A 27,473-nucleotide genomic window follows, 5' to 3' on the forward strand; every position below is an offset into this window, starting at 1 on the left:
ATATATCTTTCATATATACTGTGTTTCCCTGAAAATAAGACATCCCCAAAAAAAAATTTTCCTCAAAAAAATATAAGGCACGGCTTATTTTCAGGGAAACATGGTGACTCATATATATATGAGTCACGGAGACACCTGCTACCGAAAGATGTAAGAGTAGAGTTGAGTAGAGTAGGGTAGGGTAGGGTAGGGTAGGGTAGGGTAGGGTAGAGTAGAGTAGGGTAGAGTAGGGTACAGTAGGGTAGGGTAGGGTAGAGTAGAGTAGAGTAGAGTAGAGTGGATGAAAAATTCCCTACATACCTGAGGGACGCATTCAAGCTTCAATTCAGGAACCGAAAAATACTTCTAACGAACCTCGTTTCTTAAAAAGGATACCTTTTTTTTAAAAAAAATTTCTATCTATATTTGGAAAAGCTAACACTGTTGGGGGTGGTTGGAGCGGGGGTTGGGGGGACAAACGGTGTCTCACGGGTTGTCTAATCTTGAATTTGGCTCTAAAATCCCCAAATCGCATCCAAAGGATGTGAAACCGCTGGCTTGTCGGTCGCAGCGCCACAGCCATGGCGTCCAGTTTTCACTAATCATCCTTCCCGCCGTGTGGCCAGCATCCGATCTGGGTACCGAGTCCTATTCGAGACCTTGCCAGCAAGTCTTTGTCCCCGAAAGGCACCATCTTCAAGTAAATCACAGGGTTGAGGGCAGATCCAACAACCTTGGGAGACGTTGGTGAGACCTTCAGAGGAGAGGCTCCGTTCAGAAGCTGGAAATTCGGATCACCCCGAACTCGGTTAGCAGCGCGATGGTTAGGAAGACCATGTAGTAGGCTATGAGGCAGTAGCCATAAGCTGATCCCAGATGGAAGCACTGGGCAGGCACCGAAAGGAAAGAAATGACCAGGCTGAGGCCCAGGGCACCTGCTAGAATCCATACCAAGAGGCCGTCTGACTCAAGCTGCAAAAAAAGAGAAAAAGAGCAAATTAGAGTAGTGTAGTGTAGTGTAGTGTAGTGTAGTGTAGAGTAGAGTAGAGTAGAGTAGAGTAGAGTAGAGTAGAGTAGAGTAGAATAGAATAGAATAGAATAGAATAGAATAGAATAGAATAGAAATAAGGAGTAGAGTAGAACAGAGCAGAATAGAGTAGAGTAGAATAGAATAGAATAGAATAGAATAGAATAGAATAGAATAAATAGAATAGAATAGAAATAAGGAGTAGAGTAGAGTAGAACAGAGCAGAATAGAGCAGAGTAGAATAGAATAGAATAGAATAGAATAGAATAGAATAGAATAGAATAGAATAGAATAGAATAGAATAGGAAATAAGGAGTAGAGTAGAGTAGAACAGAGCAGAATAGAATAGAATAGAATAGAATAGAATAGAATAGAATAGAATAGAATAGAAATGAGTAGAGTAGAGTAGAGTAGAGTAGAGTAGAGTAGAATAGAATAGAATAGAATAGAATAGAATAGAATAGAATAGAATAGAATAGAATTCTTTTATTGGCCAAGTGTGATTGGACACCAAGGAATTTGTCTCCAGTGCATAAGCTCTCACTGTAGATAAAAGCTATAAGTGATAAATCATGATCATAGTAATCATAAAAGATACCTTCCTCATAAATCACAAGATACAACACTTAGCGATAGTCATAGGATGCTAAATAAACAATCAACATACATCCTACTAAGGCCGTGATGGCGAACCCATCAGCTGTTGGCTGTTGGCACGCAACAGCAAAAAGGTTAGCCATCACTGTACTAGGGTAATGAAACGTCTGCAAGAAAAAACACCAAACTCAGAAAGCACCAAGGACCCCATAGTTCTCCTCCTCCTCCTCCTCCCTGCCAACCTCACTCCCTTCTATCACTGATGATGTTACCTAGTAGGGTCATGAAACGTCTACAAGAAAACCACCAAGCTCAGAAAGCACCAAGGACCTCTCATTTCAACTCTTGAGCTACACACATTCTCTTTTATGTCTGTTTGCACCTCCTCCATTAGAGGAGGAGCAATTCACACACCCCCACCCTTCTACTTCGGCAGGAAAAAATATCGCTCATCGGCATTTCCCCCTTCGGGAAAGAGCCGGGAGGGAATAAAGGCAGCAAAGAAACAAAATACACAACACGACACCGATGTTTCATACCCTCACTACCCATTTGCTGCTCGACATTTGCAAAAGGCAGCCCAGCCCGACGCCGACAAGCATATCTGGGAGCGAGTTCAGGAGAAAAGATTCGACTAGTTCAGGGGTCTGCAACCTTAAACACTCAAAGAGCCATTTGGACCCGTTTCCCACAGAAAAGAAAACACCGGGAGCCACAAAAACCCTTCCCGTGCCTGACTATTTCTTGAGCGGCCACAAAACTAGCATCTGTAGTTGAATTAAACGTTCTGTTTTCTTCTGAAACTTTTCTTTTCTTGGATTTATCCGTGGTTATTGAAAAGCTCAATAAATCGTGTGCCAGCAAGTGTCACACATTGGCAGCTGTGAGTGATATTTTGAGCGACAGGGAGCCGCAGCAGAGGGGTGAAAGAGCCACATGCGGCTCCAGAGCTGCAGGTTGCTGATCCCTGGACTAGTTTTATTGGCCATGCAACAACCAGTTTTGGAAGAGGCTGATTAGAAAAGAGCTACGGTGGACGTCGAATCTATTATTACTTTATTATTATTATTGGGTTGGGAATTGAATGTATCGTTTTTATTATTATTCTCTTCAAACAGCTGCGATCTTCCAGCTGTGAAATGGATGCTGCAAAATGCAAAAACCAGCATTTGGGACCGAAAAGTTTAGTATTCAAGCAGTCCTTGAGTTAGGACTGTAATTAGAATAGAATAGAATAACAGAGTTGCAGAGGACCTGGGAGGTCTTCTAGTCCAACCCTTAAAAGAGTGAAATTGAAGGTCTTGGATCTGGAAACTTCTTGCATTCGCTAAGATGTTTAACAGATTAACAGAGTTGGAAGGGACCTTGGAGGTCATCTAGTCCAACCCCCCACCCAAGCAGGAGACCCTACACCATTTCTCTTCTTGAAGTCCAGATGGCAGTCCAGTCTCTTCTTGAAAGCTTCCAGTGATGAAGCTCTCACAACCTCCGAAGGCAACTTCTGTTCCATGGGTTGATGGTTCTCCCTAACAGATAATTCCTCCTTATTTCCAGGTTGAATCTCTCCTTAGTCATCCATTCGTTATTCCTTGTTTGGCTTTGGAAAACAGGTTGAGCCCCTCCTCTCTGGGGCAGCCCCTGAGATATCGGAAGGCTGCTATCATGTCTCCCCTAGTCCTTCTTTTCATTAAACTGGACACACCCAGTTCCTGCAACCGTTCTTCATAGGTTTTAGCCTCCAGTCCCCTATAATCCTCTTTGTTGCTCTTCTCTGCACTCTTTCTAGAATCTCCACATCTTTTTTACATCGTGGCGACCAAAACTGAATGCAATATTCCAAGTGTGGCCTTACCAAGGGATCATAAATTGGTGCTAACACTTCACGTGATCTTGATTCTATCCCTCTGTTTATGCAGCCTAGGATTATGTTGGCTTTTTTGGCCGCTGCGGCACACGGCTGGCTCACATTGAAATGATTGTCCACTAGGACATAACAACCTCCTTGCTTGGAATTGAGCCCTGCAATTCTGGGAAAAGGATACTGAAGATAATACCCCCAAAACAGGCTGAAAAAGCCATCCGGGGGTAACCTTGCCGGGCCATGGTGAGGTCGGAGAACATGTCTGTTGGGAGAAAGAGAAGACAGGCTCAGCATTCAGCATTCACTTCTGGAATAGAGGCAGTCCTTGATTTACAACAATTCATCGTTCCTGACTCTAGTGTTATGGAATGATGGGACCAAACAACATTCCTGGGTCAGCCAGAGACAGTTTATTGCGCAGTTTCAGAACCAGATTTGTATCTGCAATTCTGAACCAAGAAGAGCTCTGATACAACTGCTTTTATACATCTCCAAGACAAAGGATTTTGCAAGCCCAGCACTTTTCCATATATGGTTAACATACATTTGTTGCATTATAATTGACACTTTCTAATTACTAAATTCTTTCATTATTTTCTAGTTCATGAGATTATTTTAGCTAAACAACCTTCCTCAATTCTGTGTTTGCTGATGCGTAGATTCATGACTGCTTTTGGATAATAATTAACTTTTTGTTTCAGATGGATGTCTCTGCATCCTTGACAGATAGGCCCCTCGGAAGATATATATTACATATGGATGTCCTTGCATCCTTGACAGCTAGGCCCCTCAGAAGATATATATTACCAAGAATGGAATTTAGCTGACCTAGTGTAATCTCTAAACAAGCACATTTCTTTCTTATAATAATGTGAATAAAGAGGGTCCTTCAGTGTTCATATAGCTGATCCTGTACTATTCCTACATCATTCACATTACTAGGGGGCGGTGCTCATCTCCGTTGCAAAGCCGAAGAGCCAGCACTGTCCGAAGACGTCTCCGTGGTCATGTGGCCGGCAGGACTCAAGGCCAAAGGCGCATGGAACATTATTCCCTTCCCACCAAAGGTGGTCCCTATTTTTCTACTTGCATTTTTTTTTAACGTGCTTTCGAACTGCTAGGTTGGCAGAAGCTGGGACAAGTCATGGGAGCTCACCCCGTTAGGCAGCACCAGGGATTCGAACCGCTGAACCACCGACCTTTCGATCGACCAGCTCAACATCTTAGCCACTGAGCCACCACGTCCCAATCATAGCTGGAGACGCCTATAGGACGGCTTGTTCTGCTTACCCCCGATGCTGTTTCCCCAGGCGAGCAGCGTTAAGCCCAAGACGGTGTTGCTCAGGTGGAAGATGATGCCCAGCGTCTGCAGGATATTCACCACTTCCGTGGCTGCGGCGTTGATCCACATGGCGCTGACGAAGAATCCCAGGAAGGCAAACAGCTGTTGCCAGAGGGAAGGAAAGGAAACTCAGGAAGAGAGAACAATGAATTCACCCTTCCCGTTAAATTGTGGTTTTGTTTTAGTATTTCCTGCGGTATAAGCTGAGATCAGTCTTGCAGTCCAGCAAAGTAATTTCAAACTTTTCTTCCTTTCCTTTCCTTTCCTTTCCTTTCCTTTCCTTTCCTTTCCTTTCCTTTCCTTTCCTTTCCTTTCCTTCTTTCCTTCTCTCTTTTCCTTTCCTTTCCTCTTTCCTTTCCTCTTCTTTCCTTCTTTCCTTTTGTTTCCTTTCCTTTCATCTTCTTTCCTTCCCTTTTCTCTTCTTTCCTTTCCTTTCTTTTCCTTTCTCTCTCCCTCTGTCTCTTTTTCTTTCTTTCCCTTCTTCCTCTCTCTCTTTCTTTCTTTTTAGCCTGGTATCTTAACCATTAGCAGAAATTAAGTTAGTTTCTTTCTTTCTTTCTCTCTCTTTCTTTTTTCTTTCTTTCCATTCCTTCTTTCTTTCTCTCTCTCTCTCTTTCTTTTTAGTCTGATGCCTTAACCATTAGCACAACTAAGTTAGTTTCTTTCTTTCTTCCTTGCTCTTTCTTCCTTTCCCTTCCTTCCTTCTCTCTCTCCCTATCTCTTTCTTTCTCTTTCTTTCCTTCCTTCTTCCCTCTTTCCTTCCTTCTTTCTTCCCTCCCTCCCTTCCCTCCCCTTCCCTTCCTTTCCCTCCTGCCCAGTCTCTCTGAAAGATGTTTTTTTCTCGAACCTCTGGAGATTGGGAAAGACATAAAAGCAAAATCAACAGAAACCCCCACCAGAAATCATGTTCTTGCCCCTGCACACATGCATCATTTTAAGCCACAGCTGCAAGGAGCAACGCCAACAGGAAGCAGTGGTTTATCATGCTAACTGACAATAAATACACTTAAAAACAATATTGTGGCTTCCTACAGCTTTCCTTAACCTAAGCATCCTCCAGATGTGTGGATAAAGCGTGGCAACTGCTAAGGATTCTGGGAGCTGAAGTCCACGTATCTGGATTGAGAATCTTGGATTAGAATCAGCTGGTTGCACAACCTCTCCTCTTGTTGCATTTGCATTTTTGAAGAGGGTGGGCAATTTGGCTGCAACATGACTATGAGATGAGAGAGGAACAGCTGCTGAATACAGAAAATTTCAGTCTGAACTGCTTCCAAATATCCCATTTGGAGCCAGGGAGGGGGAAAAAAAAAATAGCGTGTTTTGAGCAGAATGGGAGTATCCCAAACTCAAAAAGAGGAGCTATTTTGGGCTGAAGACAAAAATGCTCAGAAGTGCCCATTTTGCATTTAAAATGGGATCTTTGCATCTGAGATACCTCCAGTCAAAACGCTTTCCGCATCCTAGCACGGAAGTCCAGAAAAGGAATTTGAAAAGTAGACATTGACATGGACAGGCAAAAAAACAAAAAAACCCAGAATTGTTCACTTTTCATTTCTCCCCAGAGAAATGAAGCAAATTTTGTTTTTATGACTGAAAGAGCCTATTTTAAGACCAAAAGGCTCCAAATATTTTGCCTCCAACACTGGAAGCTTTTAAGAAGAGGTTGGATAACCATTTGTCTGAAGTGGTGTAGGGTTTCCTGCCTAAGCAGGGGGTTGGACTAGAAGACCTCCAAGGTCCCTTCCAACTCTGTTATTCTATTCTATTCTATTCTATTCTATTCTATTCTATTCTATTCTATTCTATTCTATTCTATTCTATTCTATTCTATTCTATTCTTCCAAGTGCGATTTCAAGGAATTCTCCTTGAACATAAAAAAAGAAGTCCAGTTCTCAAATCTCCATTATTCCATTCATCAGTTCTCCATTTCCGCTTCCGTTCTTTCTATTTTTTGATACGTGCAACACGTCTGGAGGAGGCTTTCATTGGGAAAGGAATCGATGGACCGGCCATTAGTTAAGAGCTGGTTTCCACATCCCTATTACGATCAGCTCAGGCTTGGCCTTTCATCTTTGTGGGAATCTAGGTATGATTGCTTTCTACATCAGCTGGGAATGGTTTTGGCAATTTCAGAAGCCGAAGGTGGGGGAATGTCTAGACCGAATTTCACAAGAGGCATTCCGACCGCATCTCAAGTGCTCGCGCAAGACTCACAAAGTGGCACCTGGGAGGTTCTCCATTCCTGGTGACGCAAAAGAGAACGGCAGCCAACGTAGCTCCTACCAGGACGACGAGACCCCAAACTGGGAAGACTCCCTGGAGCTTGTAGAGACCATCTGCAACACAGATATTGGAAGACGGCTGTCATGTCCCCACTTCTCAGGGGTGAAATGCTCCCGGTTTAGACCGGATCGCCCGATCCGGTAGCGATGGAGACGGGTGGTTCAGAGAACCGGTAGCAAAAATCCCTGCCCTCCCCATGCCCAGTTAATAAAACCCAGTTAACAGAAGCCATCATTCAATCTTGGTTTCACATTAGAACTAAAAGACTTGGTTCACTCCATGGGAAGACGTTGTAAGGCCATAATTCATGCTAAAAGTTATACCCAACTAAGTATTAACTGACATGGTGATCATTTTTGTATATCTCGTTTTGTATATCTCTGGACTGTGTAACCTTCATGGCTCTTTCATACATTCCCCAACTTAGCTCAAAATTCCTTTCTATTCCGATTTCTAATTTCCAGTTCTCACACCTGTAAGGTTCCCCTTCTAACTGGGAGTACTGGAAAGTGAAATGGAGACGATTTATACACCAAGGGGCGTTCAAGATTAAGAAAGATTCCTTCCTCCTTCTCACTTCCATCTTCCCAATCATCATCTTCTTTTAAAGAATCCCGGGTAATGAAGGTGGAGTCTTGGGCAACTGAATGGAGCTAGCAGAGTGTTTTAATGGCCAGATGCCTTTCTTGTCACCAATACGGAGTTATATTCAGCAGATATATTCCCAACGTGCCCAGAGAGAGAAATATCTGCCTCTACCGAGGATCGAACTCACAGCCTCCTGATTGTAAGGCGAGAGCTCCACCTTTGGGCCACCGCACCACTCAGCCATCTTCCCAATACGCAGCCCAGTTTGTAACGGAAAGGTGGAAACTTACAGGTTCCAGATTTCAGGGCGAGAATGCAGATGAGTGGGCCGGTGACCAGGTGCAGACAATTCAGCGGCCTTTTCCAGTTTTGGTCATCCCGGTCAGGATCAACAATAGGTACTGTCAGTAAAAGGACCAATTCCACAGGAAGCTGTAGGGAGAAGAAGCTATCAGCAAGTCGCCCAGATTAGAGATTGTTCTGCACTTCTGCAGAAGGTGGGACTAGAACTCCCAATCTCCTGGTTTTTGAACCTGGTGCCTTAACCATTCGTTAGAGAGGGCTTTATTGGTGAGAAGGAAAAAGATCTGGAAGCTTTTCAGGGGTCCGTGGTGCTCTCTAAGCTCGGTTGTTTTTTTTTTGCAACATTTAATTACCAAACTAGGTAACATCATCAGTGCGAGAAGGGATTGGGGGTTGCAGAAAGGAGGAGAAGGAAAGGGAAAGAGGAGGAGGAGGAGGAGGAGAAAGAGAAGGAGGATTGTTGGTTCCTTGCTGCTCTTTGAGCGTGGTTGTTTTCTTGCAGACGTTGTATTACTAACGTTATCATCAGTGCTAAAAAGGAATGGGGTTGTGGAGTGGAGGAAGAGGAAGAAGAGGACTATGGAGTCTGTGGTGCTCTCTGAGCTTGGTTGTTTTCTTGAAGACATTTCATTACCGAACTAGGTAACGTCATCAGTGCTGGAAGGGAGTGAAGTTCACTCTCTGTTTATATACAAGCAGTTTTTCAAGGAATCACCAACCCGGACAATCAAACATAAAACAATAGCCTTAATCAAGGGACCACTAAGAACATTAAGGAGCCTTGGTGGCGCAGCAGGCTAAAGTGCTGTTAAGTAGCACCAGCTGCCTGCAATTACTGCAGGTTCAAATCTCACCAGGCTCAAGGTTGACTCAGCCTTCCGTCCTTTCGAGGTAGGTAAAATGAGGACCCGGTTTGTGGGGGCAATAAGCTGACTTTGTATAAAAAAAGAACACCGCTGAGGGGGGGCCAAAAAGCCCTACTAAGCAGGTACATACAAAAGTATGAAGGCTATTGCTTAACGCATTGTAAGCCTCCCTGAGTCTCCGGAGAAGGGTGGCATATAAAGCGAAACAATAAATAAATAAATAAACATCCCCAACGTCATCGACAGAGCAAGGTGGAATTTGAACTCATGGTCCTCTTGCTTTTTTAGACTGAGGCCTTAACCACTTAGACCAAACTGATGTTTTTAAAACGTCGCTGTTCCTTATGTTCCGGATTGAGTCACCACCTTCATCACCACAAGAATTGCGAAGGGGTCTCGGCTCTGTCTGTAACTTTACACCTTGGAAACCACAAACGTGTGAAACCGAAGGAGCTGCATTTATTATTGGCAAATGGGGAACGACTGTTTCGTGTGCCTCTTGGCACACACCCCACCCCCCGTATTCCTCATGTGTTTCTTCTAGAAGTAAGAGAAAGAAAAGTCACTTTTTGGCTCCCAAGGACAATAAAATAAAAACTTGTCGGTCTAGTGCTTCGCCGAGTTCAACAGGAAGAGCGTGGCCTTTAAAATCTCTCTAAACGTCCACTCAGCAGAAACAACATTGCATCTGGAATGAAAATTGATGGGAAGAAACAGGAGAAAAACAAAACAAAACAAAAATTCTCCTTTAGTTTTATGGTGGACAATTTGGAGGTTCTAACTCAGAGGTCAGCAACCTGTGGCTCTGGAGCCGCATGTGGCTCTTTCATCCCTCTGCTGCGGCTCCCTGTCGCCGGTTGGCTCCACAATTGATAGGGCTTTCAGTTATGATAGGTCGAGGAAAAAGGACGCTGTGCTAGGAGGAGACTCTATGGTGGGGGAACCGAATTTCCGGTTGGCTCCAGAATTGAACGGGGGGCTTCCGGTTAGGGCCTTTGAGTGTTTAAGGTTGCCGACCCCTGTTCTAACTAAAGCATTTTTGAGCAACAAAAACACCCCCTCCAAAATTAGTTGGACATGCCGTGGACCGGTGTCAATCCATGGGCCCGAAGTTGAGGACCGCTGTCCTAATAGAATAGAATTCTTTATTGGCCAAATGTGATTGGACACACAAGGAATTTGTCTTTGGTGCATATGCTCTCAGTGTACATAAAGAAAAAATAAAATATATTCGTCAAAAATCATAAAATACAACACTTAGTGATAGTCATAGGATACTAATAAGCCATCAAATCATACTAGGAAACAATAAAAACGATATAAGTTGCAAAGGCACAAGCAACATGGATCTAGCCATATAAGTGGGAAGAGATAGGTACTAGGAAGGATGAGAAGAAGAAGAAGAAGAATATGTTGGGTTGAATGTGTTGAACTGAATGGTTTAATGTGTTGCGTTGAATGTATCCTGTTTCCCCGAAAATAAGACCCAACCGGAAAATAAGCCTTAGCATGATTTTTCTGGATGCTCATAATATAAGCCCTACCCCCAAAATATGCCCCAGTTAAGATTGTCAGCCAGATGGATGCATTTAGTACCGTATTCCCCCCCCAAAATAAGACCTAACCAGAAAATAAGCCCTAATGCATCTTTTGGAGCAAAAATTAATATAAGACAATAATCCACAGCCGTTTGAATTAAAGAGGTTTGGTGGGACTATGTTTGTGCTGTTTACTTTCTAAGGAAGCCTAGGTGAGAACACCTAGCTTGATTTTTACCTGTGCACCTCAACCCACCTCGTGCAACCAGGTGCAACGGAGAGGGTGGGGTGTTAACTAGGGCTTATTGGGGGAAGTAGGGCTTATATTGGATGTGCATGTAAAATCAAGCTAGGGCTTATTTTTTGTATAGGTCTTATTTTCGGAAAAACACAGTACATAAGAAAGAGGTAGCTCTCACCTTACACGCCTTGAGCAGTTTCCAATAGCAGGGTTTCCTCCTCCACTTCCTATAATCCAGAGGGTTGATGGACTGAGTCAGAATCTGGAACGTGGTCTCCTCCGAGGGCAACAGCGGTTGATACTCTTCCTCTGCACAAGCGAAAGGAACAAGAAGCTATAAAGACGGTCGGGAATCAAGACGTGTCGTTCTCTCTTGCATTTCTTGGAGAAAAGGCGGATATGAGAATGAGATGAGTTGGCTTGTGTATTGATTGAGGCACTAAGCTAGAACCTCAGGAGCCTAGGAGTTCTAGCCCCATCTTAGACACAAAGCCAGCTGGGTGACTTTGGATCCATCCTACACTTTCAATTCTAAAAAGGAAATGACCAGGGCTTCTGTCCCTGCCAGGAAAAGTGCAGGAACAAGTCCTGGCAATTGCCAAATGTTATGATTGACTTGAAGGCTCGCGGGTTGTAGAGATCACTCCCCTCCGACCGCTGTGGGTAACCCTGGGATACAGCCTTGAGAGAGATAAGTCTGGAATGTGCATCTGTCTTTGGCTTCCCATCCCCCTTGCCTATGGCAACTCGAGAGCAGGCCAGGGATGCTTTGCGAGTTGACAGTGGTATTATCTCAAGAACAACTTACAGGTAGTCCTTGACTTATGACCACAATTGAGCCCCAAAAATTCTGTGGTTAAGTGAGGCATTTCTTCAGTGAGTTTTGCCCCATTTTACGACTTTTCTTGCCTCAGTTGTTAAGTGAATGGTTGCAGTTCGATAAGTTAGTAACCTGGTTGTTAAGTGACCCTGGCTTTCCCTTTGAGTTTGCTTGTCAGAGGTTCACAAAACTTCTGATCAGGTGACCTTGGGACACAGCAACCGTCATAAATATGAGTCAGTCGCCAAGTGTCTGAATTTTGATCACATGACCATGGGAATGCTGCAAACTTTGAAAAATGGTTGTAAGTCGCTTTTTTTCGGTGCCGTTGTAACTTTGAACGGTCACTAAATGGACTTTTGTAAGTCAAGGACTACTTGTATCGATCAGAGATCAAAAGAGGATGTTGACCGGTGAATCCCATCATCTCCGAGAAGGTTGTTTTGGATGAAGACGATGAAAACTTGGTTAAGGGTGGTTGAGTTATTGACGAGTAATGGATAAAGTCCTATTCCAGTCGCAGGTAAAAACCTGCAAGGACCACAGTAGACTTCTTCAACCAGAATAGGGACTTCATTCCCTGCTTTCTGAAGAACCTCAAGAACAAGGAAACGTCTCAATTTTGTTTGCTGGTGTTCTGATTTAGGCTCCCTTAAAAAGCAGGAAGCAGAGTCTTGGTCCTGGCAAAACCTCTTTTATTTACACGACTGTGAATTCCTTTCATTCACAGTCAGCAAGGCCTGTCCAAACAGTTTTTCAAAGGAATATTTATCAACACAGACCTTATCTCGCTTGGCAAGCTGCCACATAACTTGTTTCCAACCGTAGTACAAGGCAAAACTTGGCACAGAGTCTCTCAGAGTCACGGAACAAATGAATCGTTTCCTGCAAAAGCCCCCTCCCCGTTCTTTCCTCTTCTGTTTCCTATGAGAGGGGCCAATCACCACCAAAGTGTGGCTTTACTCCCGAGTTGACCCTGCTTTCTTAGCTGTTCTTGTCTTCTGGCAGCCCTGCGCATGTGCACACTGGGAACAGGCTCCAGCTATTCCTCTGCCTCACTGCTGTTTAGCTCCCTCTCTGCCTCCGATGCAGAGTCTTCATCCGAGCTTTCCCCAGCCCCCAGGACTGGTCCATATTCCACCCCAACCTCCTCACTGTCCGACTCTGCTGGCCGCCAGTGGGACTCAACAGCTGAATTAATTTCGGCTTGAGTAGCTTGAAAAGGGAAGAGCGTTATGGGCTACACAGGTAAAATCAATTCTAAGCCATCTGCGTGCTTAGAAAATGGAGGATGCCTTACCCCCATTCACGTTTGCATTGTCACCTTCTTCAGAATCCGTTGAAAGCTCTGGAGAGAAAGAGAGACAAAGAGGAAATGCGTTTATCATATTCCTATACTGCAAATCTTGAGCTTCAGGTGACAACGTAAAGCAAGATGATAGAGCATCTAAGGAAGTTTGTCTAGCACGAGTTGCTCTGGCATCTCAGGTAGGCAAGATTCAGCATCTTCTTTTAACAATCTCATAATCCCTTACAGGGTGGAGTCCGGGCAGCTGAATGGAGCCGAGTGTTTACTGGCTGGATTTTAATTTAATTTAATTAATTAAATTTATATGCCGCTCCTCTCCGAAGACTCCGGATGCCCTTCCTGTCACCAATGCAGATGTCAGCATTCTAGTGCTGCCATAAAGAGAAGAAGAAGAGGCTTGACTTTTCACCTACTTATTTTCTCTGTAGATAATATCCCCTAGGAGATGGGATGGGAGGGGGGACATTCCTGTGAGTTGAAGTCAGGAGATGGGGAGACTGACTTGGAAGATGGCCAATGAGACGCTGAGAATTGGGGAACGGAAAGGGAAGGGTTTGGGGTCAGAGGGTTAGTGTCGGCTACAATGGAGTCGGGAACAGATTGTTGTACTCAATAAATGGAAGATTTCAGCAAAGATTATTTGTTTGGGAAATGCAATTTATTTGAGATGACATCGAAACGTGACAGTTATATTCAGCAGAGATATTCTCAACGTGCCCAGAGAGAGAGAAATATCTGCCTCTACCTAGGATCACTCCACTTCTAGGCCACCGTACCACTCATCTCAGATAAGCAAGACTGCCCTCTAATTATTTCCTAACAGGTCACTTTGTACCAGAAGTTGCCACCAACTAAATTCCTGTCCTTCTCAATCCAAAACACAAACCCTTCTTGTAGAAGAGATAGACTCCTCATAAGGATGCTGAAGCCAACTCAACATCTTTCTTGTCCTTTGGCCATGTTGATTTGGAGCTCATGGGAACTGGAGTATTGATCATCTGTGGAGTTCACCCATACTCCATCTCTGGCCTATAGATACACCACTCCTCACCTGGTTCTGGATGGCTGGGTGGGGCCAATCGTTCCCTGCGCTGCCTCTTGTGAAGCCAAGTTGAGACCACAACCGTCAAGACGTAGAAGATGTAAAGTCCAAGGAAACCTGTGAATGAGAAACATCACAGCAACTGATGTTGCCTTCTCTGCTCATCGGACCTTCTCCAGTTTGTGTACAATTTATGAATCCACTTCATGTACATTAGATCAACTTCAAATAAATTAAAAAGAATTTGCCTAACGAGTTTCCGTAGCGAAAAAAGAAACCAGCTCTAGTAAAAGCATTGTAGGATGCTAAGGTCCCCTTAGCTTCCTAATACCTACTCAGAGCTTCTGCCAAGGTGACTTGTTCAAAATAGAGTGCCACAAAGGTCAGGAACACGGCGATCATGTAGAAGATGGCATCCCGCAGGAAGGGACGAGAGGCGGCAGTGAAAGGCCTCATGAGGGCTATGCCCCCGGCGACTATTGTGGTGACGAAGATGCCAGCACCTAGTAAAAAAATAAAAAGAGAAGGTGAATAGAACAGAACAGAACAGAATAGAACAGAACAGAGTTGGAAGGGACCTTGTAGGTTTTCTACTCCAAACCCCCGCTCAGGCAGGAAACCCTACACCACTTCAGACAAATGATTATCCAATCATTTTTTTCTCTTTCTTTCACTCAGCCATATATACTCTGATGGGATGTGAGAATGGCCTTGAGGGACAGGAGGAAGACCTTCAGCTGAGACAAGGGTCTGATAAGAGAAATCTGGGTCTAAAGGAGGAATGGAAGTGGAGAACAATCTCAGATAATTATATATATATGTGTGTGTCTTCTTAAGTTTTCGCGGGTGTGTATATACAAAAAATTAAAATCTCGGGTGTTTTCCCGCCTCATGTTAAATAAGTTAGTTAAAATGTTTAAAATTCTGGTTAAAATCTTAGCTTAAAATCTTCCAAAAATCCTTACAGAGCACTCTGCAAGGTCCTTTAAAACCTTAGCTAAAATCCTACCAGTACCTTAAAAGTTTTTCTTTAGAGCAACGTTTCGACAGGCTCACAACCCTGTCATCTTCAGGCTCTTATCTAGTTTAGAAGCTGATGACAGGGTTGTGAGCCTGTCGAAACGTTGCTATAAAGAAAAACTTTTAAGCTACTGGTAGGTTATCTAATCCACCATAGTGTAGAAGAACAGAGGGCAGAGTTAAGTGAGTCATCAGCCTAGACCAGTGTTTCCCAAACTTGGCTATTTTAAGATGCATGGACTTCAACTCCCAGAATTCCCCAGCCAGTATGCCTGGTTGAGGAATTCTGGGAGTTGAAGTCCATACATCTTCAAAGGGTCAAGTTTGGGAAACACTGGCCTAGACTCATGACATTTCCACAAAATGTCTAAGCCTCTTGAATTTCATTGACTCTTATCTACCGCCAATTTAGCATTGAAGTCAGTTGACTAGATTCTTGGGTTCAGCTTTGACCAATACATCTTCTTGACTCCCAATTCTTTGCGCATGACACAGAGTTCAAACACACCTTGGTTTCAGACAGTGCACAAACCCAGCTAGTCTCTTTGTCATTCTTACCAAAAAGAGCTCCTATGGCTAATCCAGCCGTCCGGGGATCAGAGAACGCAACCACCGCGCTGAAGATGTCAGGTGCTCCGTTTCCGAAAGCCAGAAAGGTGACACCATGGAGGAAAAGGCTAAGGAAAAAAGATCCACCACCACGGCTGATCGGTTCAGGAGTGGGCTTCGTTCCATTATTCTGCTGGATTGTATATACCCAGGGCCAGCTAAGTCAGGGAGCTGATTTCTTTGCCATAAAGCTGATTAGAATATAGAATAATAAGGTTGGAAGGGACCTTGGCCAGGGGTGGGCTGCTGGGGGTTCGTGAAAACCTCTAGCTAAGATTCTGTGCAGTCCGGAGATTTTTTTCATTGCCATTTCAACATGGTCAACGGAAGAAGGCTGCAACATTTTCACCGACCCTTCTGACCGTACCCCAAATTCTCCACCCAACTCTTATCCTCCGTGGTCCACCCTTTCCCATTTTATGGGTTGTCCTTCTGGGACCTTCTCCTTGTCCCACCCACTTTGTCCCGCATCCCCAAAGGACAGGAGGGAGGGGGCCCTTACAAAAGGATACTGCCACATTATGAGCCAGCCGCAGCTTGGTGGAGATGGCCGATAAGTTAGGGCAGAAACTAGAAGGAGAAAGAAAAAGAAAGAGAATGATTAAACATTTCTGAAATGCTACTTCCCTTCTTATTGCTTGCCCGTCTCTGCCTTGTCTCCTGCAGATAACTTCTCCGTTAAAGACTAGCAGAATCACAGAGTTGGAAGGGACCTTGGAGGTCCTCCAGTCCATCCTTCTGTTCAAGCAGGAGACTCTATACTATTTCAGACAAATGGCAGTCCAATCTCTTCTTAAAAACCTCCAGGGATGGAGCACCCATAACATATGGATGCAACTCATTCTACTGAAATAGTGATTAATTGTCTTCACTGTTAGGAAGTTTCTCCTTAATTCCAGGTTGCTTCACTCCTTGATGAATTTCCATCTGTTGCTTCTTGTCCTGTCTTTGGGTGCTTTGGAGAATAGTTTGACCCCCTCTTTTTTGGGGCAGCCCCTCAAATATTGGAACACCGCTATCATGCCACCCCTAATCCTTCTTTTCACGAAACTACACATACCCAATTCCTCCATATGTATTTAGACCAGGGATCTGCAACCTTAAACACTCAAAGAGCCATTTGGACTCGTTTCCCACAGAAAAGAAAACACCGGGAGCCACAAAAACCCTTCCCGTGCCTGACTATTTCTTGAGTGGCCACAAAACTAGCATATGTCGTTGAATTAAACGTTCTGTTTTCTTCTGAAACTTTTCTTTTCTTGGATTTATCTGTGGTTATTGAAAAGCTGTTTTCTTCTGAAATTTTTCGTTGCACATTGGCGATTGTGACACATATTTTGAGCGACAGGGGGCCGCAGCAGAGGGGTGAAAGAGCCACATGCGGCTCCAGAGCTGCAGGTTGCTGACCCCTGATTTAGACGACATGTTTTTCTACTATCTTCATACGTTTTTAAGTTTATGTTGCAGTCAGATTTGTGGTCACCCCGAGTCACCTTGTAGAGGAATGGCAGCATAACAATTTAATTAATAATTAATAATAATAAATAAACACGTACCCTGTTTCCCCCAAAATAAGACATCCCCTGATAATAAGCCCAATCGGCAATAACGCCAAGCTCAAATTTCAGGGTTCCAAAAAATATACGACAGGGTCTTATTTTCAGGAAAACACTCTATGCATGGTCTATCAGATCTCATGTGTTTTGTCAAGGTCCCTAGGAGAACATGCATGATATCTGTTCTTCAACCCCAATCCATCTTTTGCACACGGGAGCAGAAAACAGCTTCTGTGCCAGAAGGTCCTGTCTGAAGGATAGTCCATTTCTGACCTATGGCTCTGAAAGTGGGATCTGGATTCCGGGTTTTCTACTTTTTTTTTTTTTTAAATTTGATTTATATGCCGCCCTTCTCCGGAGACTCAGGGCAGCTTACAATGTGCTAAGCAATAGCCTTCATCCTTTTGTATATTTATACAAAGTCAGCTTATTGCCCCCACAATTGGGTTCTCAATTTACCTACCTTAGAAAGGATGGAAGGCTGAGTCAACCTTGAGCCTGGTAAGAATTGAACTTGCAGTAATTGCAGGCAGCTGGATGTTAAATGCTGCCTTTAGGAGGCATTAGCCTCCTACGCCACTCAGGCTCCTATTCCTACTCCTACTCACAATTTCTCAGCCGTGACTCCAAGGATAACGAAGAGGTAGAGAAGCCAGAGGACCTACAAGAAACCAAAGAAAAGGGCATTCGCTGTGAAAGGAGGAGGAGGAAGACACATCCCAACCTTCCCAACCAGGCATGTCCTGCCCCAGATGGGTTGGGACTACAACTCCCAAGATTCCAAGACAGCAAGACCAAAGTCCATAGCCATATGTATCACACGGCTGGAAGTGATAGTTCTTCTAGTCCCATGATAGCAAACCTATGGCATGCGTGCCACAGGTGGCATGCGGAGCTATATTGGTGGGCCTGCGAGCTCCTAGAAAGCATCTGGAGCCTGGGGAGGGCAAAAAAACGGGCCTACGGGGCCCACCATGCCATCGTGTGCCAGAAGCAGGGGGAGTGCAGGGGGGGTCGTGCATGCAGCAGGGCATGAGGGCGGCACTGAATTATGGATATGGGCACGCATGCACACAATCCCCCCCCCCCCGCGCTCTCCCTGCTTTTGGCACGCAACAGCAAAAAGGTTAGCCATCATTGACCTATCTGGTGCAGTCCATTGGGCTTGAACCAGAGGTGGTATTCAGCCAGTTTGAACCGGTTTGCCCGAACCGGCAGCAGAAATCGCAGGTTAAAAAGACCCAAACTTTCTGAGGCAATTTTTAAAAATCAGGAAGGAGTGGGGGGGAAAAAAACCATCCAAGGAGAAAAATAGGAGACGTCTCCTTTCTCCCAGGGAGCCTTACATAGAGGGTTATGGCCAAAGGTTGCAGAGCCGCTGGGAAGACGCAGAAAACTCCGTTGAGGTAGTTGAGGAAGCCGCTGTCCATCTTGCAGTTCGGGTTATGCCGGATGAAGGAACAACGGACCGATCGATTCTGTTTTCCCACGTCTCTGCACTAGAGTTGGAGACAGAAAGTGAGAAAGCAGAATTGACAGAAGAGATTCGGTGAGAACAGACTGGTCATCATTGCCTATCAGCCGCCAACCTTTTTAAAAAAAAATTTTTTAAATTTTCTTTTAATACAAACATTTTATCTTTCATTAAAAAACAGTGTGTCGTCTTGAGTACAAATTTTTTGTGCAATAACCATTAAAATTTACAACCATGTTTATTATTTATATCTATTCTTGGATTAATGTTAATACATAACATATCTATTACTTTGTAATACATTTTCGATATTTCACTCCTCTGCTTTTATTTCTAATTTTCATATTTATTCTCTAACCATTGATAAAGTAACCCCCTTTTACTATAATAGTCAGATTCTTCCTTTCCTTTAATTGCAAGTGTTAACCTATTCATTTCTGCACATTCTAATATTTTCTTAATCACATCTTCATCCGTAGGGCTCTCTTCACTTTTCCAATTTTGTGCAAATACAATTCTAGCTGCTGTTATTACATGAATAATCAAATAGACATTTTCTTTACTATAGGTTTCTGGTAAAATCCCCAACAAGAATAATACGAATTTTTGCCCAATATTTTTTTGCTTCTACACACGTCCACCACATATGATAATATGACCCTGGTATCTGATGGCATTTCCAACATCTAGCTGATTTGTCTTTGCTAATCAGTGGCAAGTGTCAGCTGCCAACTTATGCTTGCTTGTGCTTCCCTGTTATGTGGTGACAGGCTGCCATGAACTGTGGGGTGGAGGAATGAAGGGGGAATGCTTGGGAAATAGAAAGTAGAAACTGTACTTTCTCAAGAAGCTGCCTCAAGGTGGAAGAAAGAGGGAGCTGCATACCAAACTACGCTTGGACTGAAAACATCTTAGGAAAACATCTTGCCTAAACCTAATTGGTTGCAAAGGGGCGAGCAATGAGAGACAGTTAAGTACAAAATAGTAGAATTTAGGGATTTGGACACGCGATTCTCCGTTCCGGCTTTGCAATACTGCAAAACACTTCACTTCTAATAAAAGTCTATCTTTCTCAGCAAATGGAGCCAAGGACTAAATCGTTGGCTCTATTCTATTTAAAGATTTAAGGAGTGGCAGGTATTGTTTACATTTTTAAACACCCTTCCCTCCTTTATTAATATGTAGTCAGCCGTAACACATAGTCTTTTGTTCTTGGTAAAACAAAATCAAGGTTAGGAGTCAAAAGCATTAGATCTTCTGTTGGTCCTTTTTTTTTCAGTTCCAGCCAGTCTCTCTCTCAATCCTTTGCTCATCTTCTTTTAATGACCCCATAATCCCTTGCGGGGTTGAGTCTGGGTAACCAAATGGAGCCAAGTGTTTACTGGCCGGATGCCCTTCCTGTCGCCAATACGGAGTTTTAGTCAGCAGATATAATCTCATTGTGCCCAGAGAGAGAGAGAAATATCTGCCTCTACCTAGGATTGAACTCGCAGCCTCCTGAGTGGGAGGCGAGAGCTCCACCTCTAGGCCACCGCACCACTCATCTCTCAAGCCTCTCATGAAAAGATGAAAGGGAGGCTCAAGGAGGACCCATCGATAATGGTCAGCTGGTAAACCCAACCAACATCTGACCTCTCCTGCATGTGGATCCTTCCTCACCAATGATTCCCAGAAGTTGCATCACTTCCAGGTCATGTCACCTATTATGAAGCGGGTGGCTTAGATTCTCCACCATCTGAAGCTTCTAAGCTCTACTCAAGTTGTAGGACAAAGAAAACACTTCCTGATTATCCCAGAAGAAACTGGTTATAGTCAAGAAAATCAAGGTGACAAATCCAAAGCACCCGAAGGCCAGACAAGGAAGAATGGATGGAAACTGATTGAGGAGAGATTCAACCTAGAAATAAGGAGGAATATTCTGACAGGGAGAAGAATCAACCCATGGAACAGAAGTTGCCTTCGGAAGTTGTGGGAGCTTCATCCCTGGAAGCTTTCAAGAAGAGACTGGGCTGTCATCTATCAGAAATGGAGTAGGGTCTCCTGCTTGAGCAGGGGGTCGGACTAGATGACCTACCCGATCCCTTTCCAACTCTGTTAATTATGACGCACATCAGGATATTCTAGAAAAGGGGTGTTCAAGCTCCAAACCAGGGGTGAAATCCAGCAGGTTCTGACAGGTTATGGAGAACCGGTAGTGGAAATTTTGAGTAGTTCGGAGAACCGGCGGGGTGGGAATGGGGATTTTGTAGTATCCTTCCCCTGGAGTGGGATGGGAATGGAGATTTTGCAATATCCTTCCCCTGGAGTGGGGTGGGAATGGAGATTTTGCAATATCCTTCCTCTGGAGTGGGGAGGGAATGGGGATTTTGCAGTATTCTTCCCCTGGAGTGGGGAGGGAATGGGGATTTTGCAGTATCCTTCCCCCAGGAGTGGAGTGGTAATGGAGATTTTGCAGTATCCTTCTCCTGGAGTGGGGTGGGAATGGAGATTTTGCAGTATCCTTCCCCTAGGAGTGGGGAGGGAATGGATTTTTTGCAGTATCCTTCTCCTGGAGTGGGGAGGGAATGGGGATTTTGCAGTATCCTTCCCCTGGAGTGGGGTGGGAATGGAGATTTTGCAGTATCCTTCCCCTGGAGTGGGGAGGGAATGGGGATTTTGCAGTATCCTTCCCCTGGAGTGGGGTGGGAATGGAGATTTTGCAGTATCCTTCCCCTGGAGTGGGGTGGGAATGGAGATTTTGCAGTATCCTTCCCCTGGAGTGGGGAGGGAATGGGGATTTTGCAGTATCCTTCCCCCAGGAGTGGGGTGGTAATGGGGATTTTGCAGTATCCTTCTCCTGGAGTGGGGAAGGGAATGGGGATTTTGCAGTATCCCTCCCCTGGAGTGGGGTGGGAATGGAGATTTTGCAGTATCCTTCCCCTGCCACGCCCACCAAGCCACACCATATCCACACCAAGCCACGCCCACAGGACCGGTAGTAAAAAAAATTGAATTCCACCCCTGCTCCAAATCTTTCTCACAACGCTTGTAAAGACGCATAGGGCTCGGTCGCACTGTTGCGGCTGCCATTTTAACAGATTAACAGATCCCTCTCACAGCTACTGCTACTATTGAGCGAGGTACCACCTATACGGTACCTGTGCATTTTGGTTTTTCTTGCCTAAATGTAGGTTGACCTTAGCCCCAGTAGAATCCAAAAGAAGAAAGAAGCATGTTTCCAACTTTTGGGCCACTTACGTCCACATCTGAGGTGGAGCTCTGGATTCCAGAACGTCCATGATGACCATCTGTTGAAAAGGATGCTGGGAACTTGGCGTTCCATCGTCCAACAGAAGGTCCCACCGCTTCCGTCTTCCCGACCAGCAGGAAGGCCACACAGAGAATCCAGAGAGTTGGCATAAGGCCCAGCCAAAAAAATTGCCTTGTCATTTTTTGAGACCGCCGTCTAGAGGGCAAGTTATGGCAAGTCACGGCATCGGGAGCGGCGATATCAAAAGAGGAGGAGGAGGCGGGAAGAGAGCCAACCACCAGGAAGTTTCGCAACGTCCAGCCGTTGATGGAAATGGAGAAGTGAGCTCAGCAGAAAGTTGGAGAAGAAGTTACCACGACATCCCCTCTGTAGGGAGAAAAGGGAGAATCAAACAGAATATAGAATAACAGAGTTGGAAGGAAGGGACCTTGGAGGTCTTCTAGTCCAACCCTCTACTCAGGCAGGAAATCCTATACCATTTCAGACAAATGGTTTATCCAATCTCTTCTTAAAAACCTCCAGTGTTGGAGCATTTACAACTTCTGGAGGCAAGTTGTTCCCCTGGTTAATTGTGGAAGCCAAAGGAAGTCCAGGCTGGCAGAAATGTAAAATGCAATCCATTAAAAAAAAAAACATGACAATGCAAACAATTAAAATATAATAATCATAATCATAATCTTAAGAAGGTACTTGGTTGGTACCTAGGACGCTGGCAGCAACCATTAGTATACTACTACTACTACTACTACTACTACTACTACTAATAATAATAATAATAATAATAATAATATAGATTTGAGTACAGCAAAAACCACTGGGAACATCTGGTTGAGGAAGTTTTAGAGAATGAGAAACTCAAGATCTTGTGGGACTTTAGGATTCAGACTGACAGGCACTTGGTCCACAACACACCTGACATAACAATAGTTGAAAAGAAAAAAGTATGGTTCATTGACATTGCAATACCTGGTGATGCACGGATTGAAGATAAGCAGCAAGAAAAAAATCACAAAGTACCGGGACTTGCAAATTGAAGTTGAGCGACTGTGGAAAAAGAAATCGTATGTTGTCCCGATTGTAATTGGAGCCCTTGGAGCAATACCCAAAGGGCTACCCCGCTATTTAGAAATTCTAAATTTGCCGGACTTGAACATTTTGACTCTACAAAAAACCACCTTACTCGGAACAGCTTACATCCTCCGACGATACCTTAACAGTTCCTAGGTCCTTGGTTAGGACTCGAGCTGCTGAGCTATTAACCAGCCTCAAAGGCTGTGAATCTCACTAAAGTTTAAATAATAATAATAATAATAATAATAATAATAATAATAATAATAATAATAATAAACCACCTTACTCGGAACAGCTTACATCCTCCGACAATACCTTAACAGTTCCTAGGTCCTTGGTTAGGACTCGAGCTGCTGAGCTATTAACCAGCCTCATAGGCTGTGAATCTCACCAAAGATTAATATTAATATTAATATTAATATTAATATTAATATTAATATTAATATTAATATTAATATTAATATTAATATTAATATTAATATTAATATTAATATTAATAATAATAATAATAATAATAATAATAATAATAATAATAATAATAATTACATAGAGCTTGGAGATTCTCGGTCAATCCAGGTCCCGGTTGTCCCAAAGGCAACTGCCGCGTGATGGCTCAGTGGTTAAAGACGCCCGTGTTCGAGACCCGAGCTCCAGACAACGGGTTGAGCTCCTGTTACTTGCTCCACCTCCTGCCCACTTAGCAGTTCGAAAGCATGCAACTGTGAGTAGATAAATAGGTACCACTTCAATGGGAAGGTAATAGCATTCCGTGAGCCTTTGGCATATAGCCACATGACCATGGAAATTGTCTTCAAGCAACAGACACCCTGGGCCAAAAAATGTGGCTGAACACCACGCCCTAAAAGTCAGACATGACTGACAGAGAAAATTTTACCTGCTACATTACGAGTCTCTCATTGAAGCCTGCAAATCTTTTCCCACATTCTACAGATTTTGAATGTATTTACAGTTTTCTGCCTGTTGTTAGTGAAGGAAAAGAAAACTGCACAAAACTGGAATGGGTGTAAGAAAAACAAGCTTGCAGTGACTATTTTAACACGGCCCTTGTTTTGCGGATATAAAAATAGTAAATTGCCTAGGGGGATTCCTTCACTCTCACCTACTTTGGAAGGGCCCAATAATTTTTTTTTATTATTATTATTAAGGTGAATAATGATTGCGAGCTGCTTGCTAAACCAGCCAGACATGTTCTGAATGCCTCCGAAGAAACGAAAATGTTCCCTGGCTTTCTGGATTTGCTTAATCAACCAGTTTATTTCCAGGTTAATTCCTGTTTCAAAACAGGAACTGCCGGGTGAAGGTGTCATATCAGTTACCCCTGAAGTTCATTCATAAATCTATCATCTCTTCCTTCCCTTTTCCCTTTTACACAATCCTTTGAAGGCACCAGCTTTCAAAAGCTCTTCATCGAGGAGAGAATCCAGAATCTCTTGCCTGATTGCTCACGAATCCAGCGATCGAGCGATTGAATCCAGCTGGGCTTTGATCTACACCCCCCACCCCACCCCAGTTCAAGCCCATCGCTGGGGCTCCCAGGGGAAATTTTCTAAGGCTGATTCCTAAATAATGTCCTTCCCTGGGCACGAAGGATGGAGAGTGTGACAGCGACAAACCGAATAATACGCTTGCAGAGTGCAGAAGTGAAATGCAAAGAGGGACCATTCGTTTAATGGATTCTTGGTGGTGGTGGGGGGGTGTTTATAATTCAGTTCAGGGGCTATAATTCTATTAAGAAGCAAAGTCTAAAGGCAGCTAAAGACAGAGGTATGCAGGGGCTAGCTTGGGCGACTTTTTGGGTGGGTGGGCTATCTGAGAATTTATACAGCAGTGGCCAAAATGGTGGAAACCTTTTGGGAAAAATGTATTTTCTAAAACTAGCTAATAACACCACTTTTTTTTTATTTTGGAGTAGTACCCATAAAATTATATGTCAATGGAAAGATCATTTAATTAAGAATGTAATGCCATAACTTTTATGAAGGATTTGCTATTAGAATAGCAGTTACAGCATTAATATGAAAAGTGAAACATGTAGGAAAAAATGAGATATACAAAAATGATCCCCCATAGAAAAAATGAGATATACAAAAATGATCAACATGTCAAATAATCCTTAGTTGGGTCACCTTTAGCATGAATGATGGCCTTACAACGTCTTCCCATGGAGTGAACCAAGTCTTTGAATTCTGCAGCTGTTCTAATGTGAAACCAAGATTGAACAATGGCTTCTATTAACTGGGTTTTATTGCTGGGTCGCTTCTGACTAACCAGTTTCTTTAGTCGGTTCCATAGATTTTTCAATTGGGTGAAGGTCTGGGCTATTCCCAGGCCATTCCAGCAGTGGGATAGGATGATCTTGAAACTCCAAAAAAAAAAAAAAAGTGGTGTTATTAGCCATCAAACCTCAAAAATACACTTTTCCCAAAAGGTTCCCACAATTTTGGCCACTACTGTATATCCACAAAATATATGCCAAGCTTAGTAGCCTGACTAACATACAATGGAGTTTATTTATTTATAACCTGCCTTTATTATTTTTACAAGTAACTCAAGGTGGCGAATATTTCCGACACTCCTTCCTCCTCCTATTATTTGCCCGATAATAAAAACCCTGTGAGGTGGATTGGGCTGAGAGAGAAGGACTAGCTAAGGTCACCCATCCGGCTTTCATGGCTCAAGCAGGACTTGAACTCACTACCTCTTGCTTTTTAGCCCGATGCCTTAACCAGTAGACCAAACTGGCTCTCAAACTGCTAAGTTCACGCAAACTAGTTGGAAGGGACCATGGAGGTCTTCTAGTCCAACCCCCTGCATAGGCAGGAAACCCTACACCACTTCAGACAAATGGTTGTCCAACCTCTTCTTAAAAACTTCCAGTGTTGGAGCATCCACAACTTCTGGAAGCAAGTTGTTCCGTGGATTAATTGTTCTCACTATCAGGAAATTTCTCCTTAGTTCTAAATTGCTTCTCTCCTGGATTAGTTTCCACCCATCGCTTCCTTGTCTTGCCTTCAGTTGCTTTGGAGAATAGCTTGACTCCCTCTTCTTTGGGGCAGCCCCTGAGATATCGGAAGACTGCTATCATGTCTCCCCTAGTCCTGGTTTTCATTAAACTAGACATACCCAGTTCCTGCAACCGTTCTTCATATGTTTTAGTCCCCTAATCGTCTTCATTGCTCTTCTATGCACTCTTTCTAGAGTCTCCACATGTTTAAGCGATGCCAAGGTGGCACGAATGCCCAAGGCCGTTTGGTCATGGTCCTTCAGCATCCATCTTAGCCTGCCTCCTTCTCCTTTCATCCTCACAACAACACCCCCCCTTTAAGGTAGGCCTTTAAAGAAGCTGACTGCCCTCTCTGCCAAGTTGCCTTCGGAGGTTGTAGGAGCTTCATCCAGGGAGGCTTTCGAGAAGAGACTGGACTGGCCATTTGTCGGAAACGATGTAGGATGGAGGGTTGGACTAGATGACCTACAAGGTCCCTCCCAACTCTGTGAATCTAAAATCCAGCAAACGTGCAGCCCAGGGATACCGTCGGGATTTGAACTCAGCTCCCCCACGCGTAAAGAAAGCTCTAAGAAGCGAATTTCGACCGAGTGGGGGAGAAAAAAAAAACCCCAAACCCCGCGCGTTCTCCGGTCCTCGCGATCGGCCCATCATCACGCCACCCGCGACCGCGAGCCTATAAACAACCTTTCCTCCAGATGTGGAGCCAGCCTACCCCCTTTCTCCTTTCTTTCTTTCTTTCCCGGTCCGGAGTCCAATCCAAGGGGAGATCGCCTCCGCTTTCTTTTCCTCCCTCCCTCTCCCTCTCTCTCTCTCTCTCTCTCTCTCCCTCTTCTTCTCTCTCTCTCTCTCCCTCTCTCTTCTCTCTCTCTCTCTCTCCCTCTCTCTCTCTTCTCTCTCTCTCCCTCCCTCTCTTCTTCCCTCTCTCTCTCCTTCTCTCTCTCTCTCCTTCTCTCTCTCTCTCCTTCTCTCCTTCCCTCTCTCTCTCTCTCTCTCTCTCTCTCTCTCCCTCTCTTCTTCCAAGGGGAGATCGCCTCCGCTTTCTTTTCCTCTCTCTCTCTCTCTCTCTCTCTCCCTCTCTTCTTCCAAGGGGAGATCGCCTCCGCTTTCTTTTCCTCTCTCTCTCTCTCTCTCTCTCTCTCTCCCTCTCTTCTTCCAAGGGGAGATCGCCTCCGCTTTCTTTTCCTCTCTCTCTCTCCCTCTCTTCTCCCCCCTCTCTCTCCCTCTTCTTCTCTCTCTCTCTCTCCCTCTCTCTCTCTTCTCTCTCTCTCTCTCTCCCTCCCTCTCTTCTTCCCTCTCTCTCTCTCTCCTTCTCTCCTTCCCTCTCTCTCTCTCTCTCTCTCTCTCCCTCTCTTCTTCCAAGGGGAGATCGCCTCCGCTTTCTTTTCCTCTCTCTCTCTCCCTCTCTTCTTCCCTCTTTCTCTCTCTCTCTCCCTCTCTTCTTCCCTCTCTCTCTCTCCCTCTCTTCTTCCCCCCCTCTCTCTCCCTCTCTTCTTCTCTCTCTCTCTCTCTTTCTCTCTCTCCCTCCCTCTCTCTCTCTCCCTCCCTGCCGGCCAAGCCTCACCTGCCCGACTTCACCTGGCGTCCGCAGCAGTTTAACTGGAACCTGGCGCCACCGGGGACGTTTTAGCCGTGCGCCCCGGTTCTCTTTTTCTATAGCCGGAGCCA

General features: G+C 44.3%; 1 protein-coding gene across 1 annotated transcript; it reads right to left on the reverse strand.

The window, feature by feature from the left end:
- Nucleotides 1–183: 183 nt before the first annotated feature.
- On the reverse strand, nt 184–27,473 carry SLC8B1 (solute carrier family 8 member B1). Its single transcript, XM_060690447.2, has 17 exons — nt 27,370–27,473; nt 23,327–23,499; nt 21,697–22,075; nt 18,332–18,484; nt 17,594–17,646; nt 15,943–15,999; nt 15,379–15,485; nt 14,136–14,303; nt 13,810–13,917; nt 12,750–12,797; nt 10,808–10,938; nt 7,972–8,113; nt 7,025–7,146; nt 4,755–4,908; nt 3,646–3,726; nt 2,143–2,207; nt 184–951 (listed from the first exon to the last, which is right to left on the reverse strand). Exons 3-17 carry the CDS (start codon nt 21,886–21,888, stop codon nt 754–756), a joined length of 1,779 nt encoding a protein of 592 aa, XP_060546430.2. The 5' UTR covers nt 21,889–22,075; nt 23,327–23,499; nt 27,370–27,473; the 3' UTR covers nt 184–753.

This window comes from Pantherophis guttatus, chromosome 17, assembly GCF_059756535.1.
Source record: "Pantherophis guttatus breed Tessera chromosome 17, ASM5975653v1, whole genome shotgun sequence".
NCBI lineage: Eukaryota > Metazoa > Chordata > Lepidosauria > Squamata > Colubridae > Pantherophis > Pantherophis guttatus.

Excerpts from the sequence above, each read along its gene's own strand:
- SLC8B1 (XM_060690447.2), bottom strand. The coding sequence starts at position 21,888 with ATGACAAGGCAATTTTTTTGGCTGGGCCTTATGCCAACTCTCTGGATT. Across the intron at positions 14,304-15,378 it reads AGCCATAGGAGCTCTTTTTG|GTGCTGGCATCTTCGTCACC; the intron begins GTAAGAATGACA and ends TTTTTTTACTAG. Across the intron at positions 952-2,142 it reads GCAGCAAATGGGTAGTGAGG|CTTGAGTCAGACGGCCTCTT; the intron begins GTATGAAACATC and ends CTTTTTTTGCAG.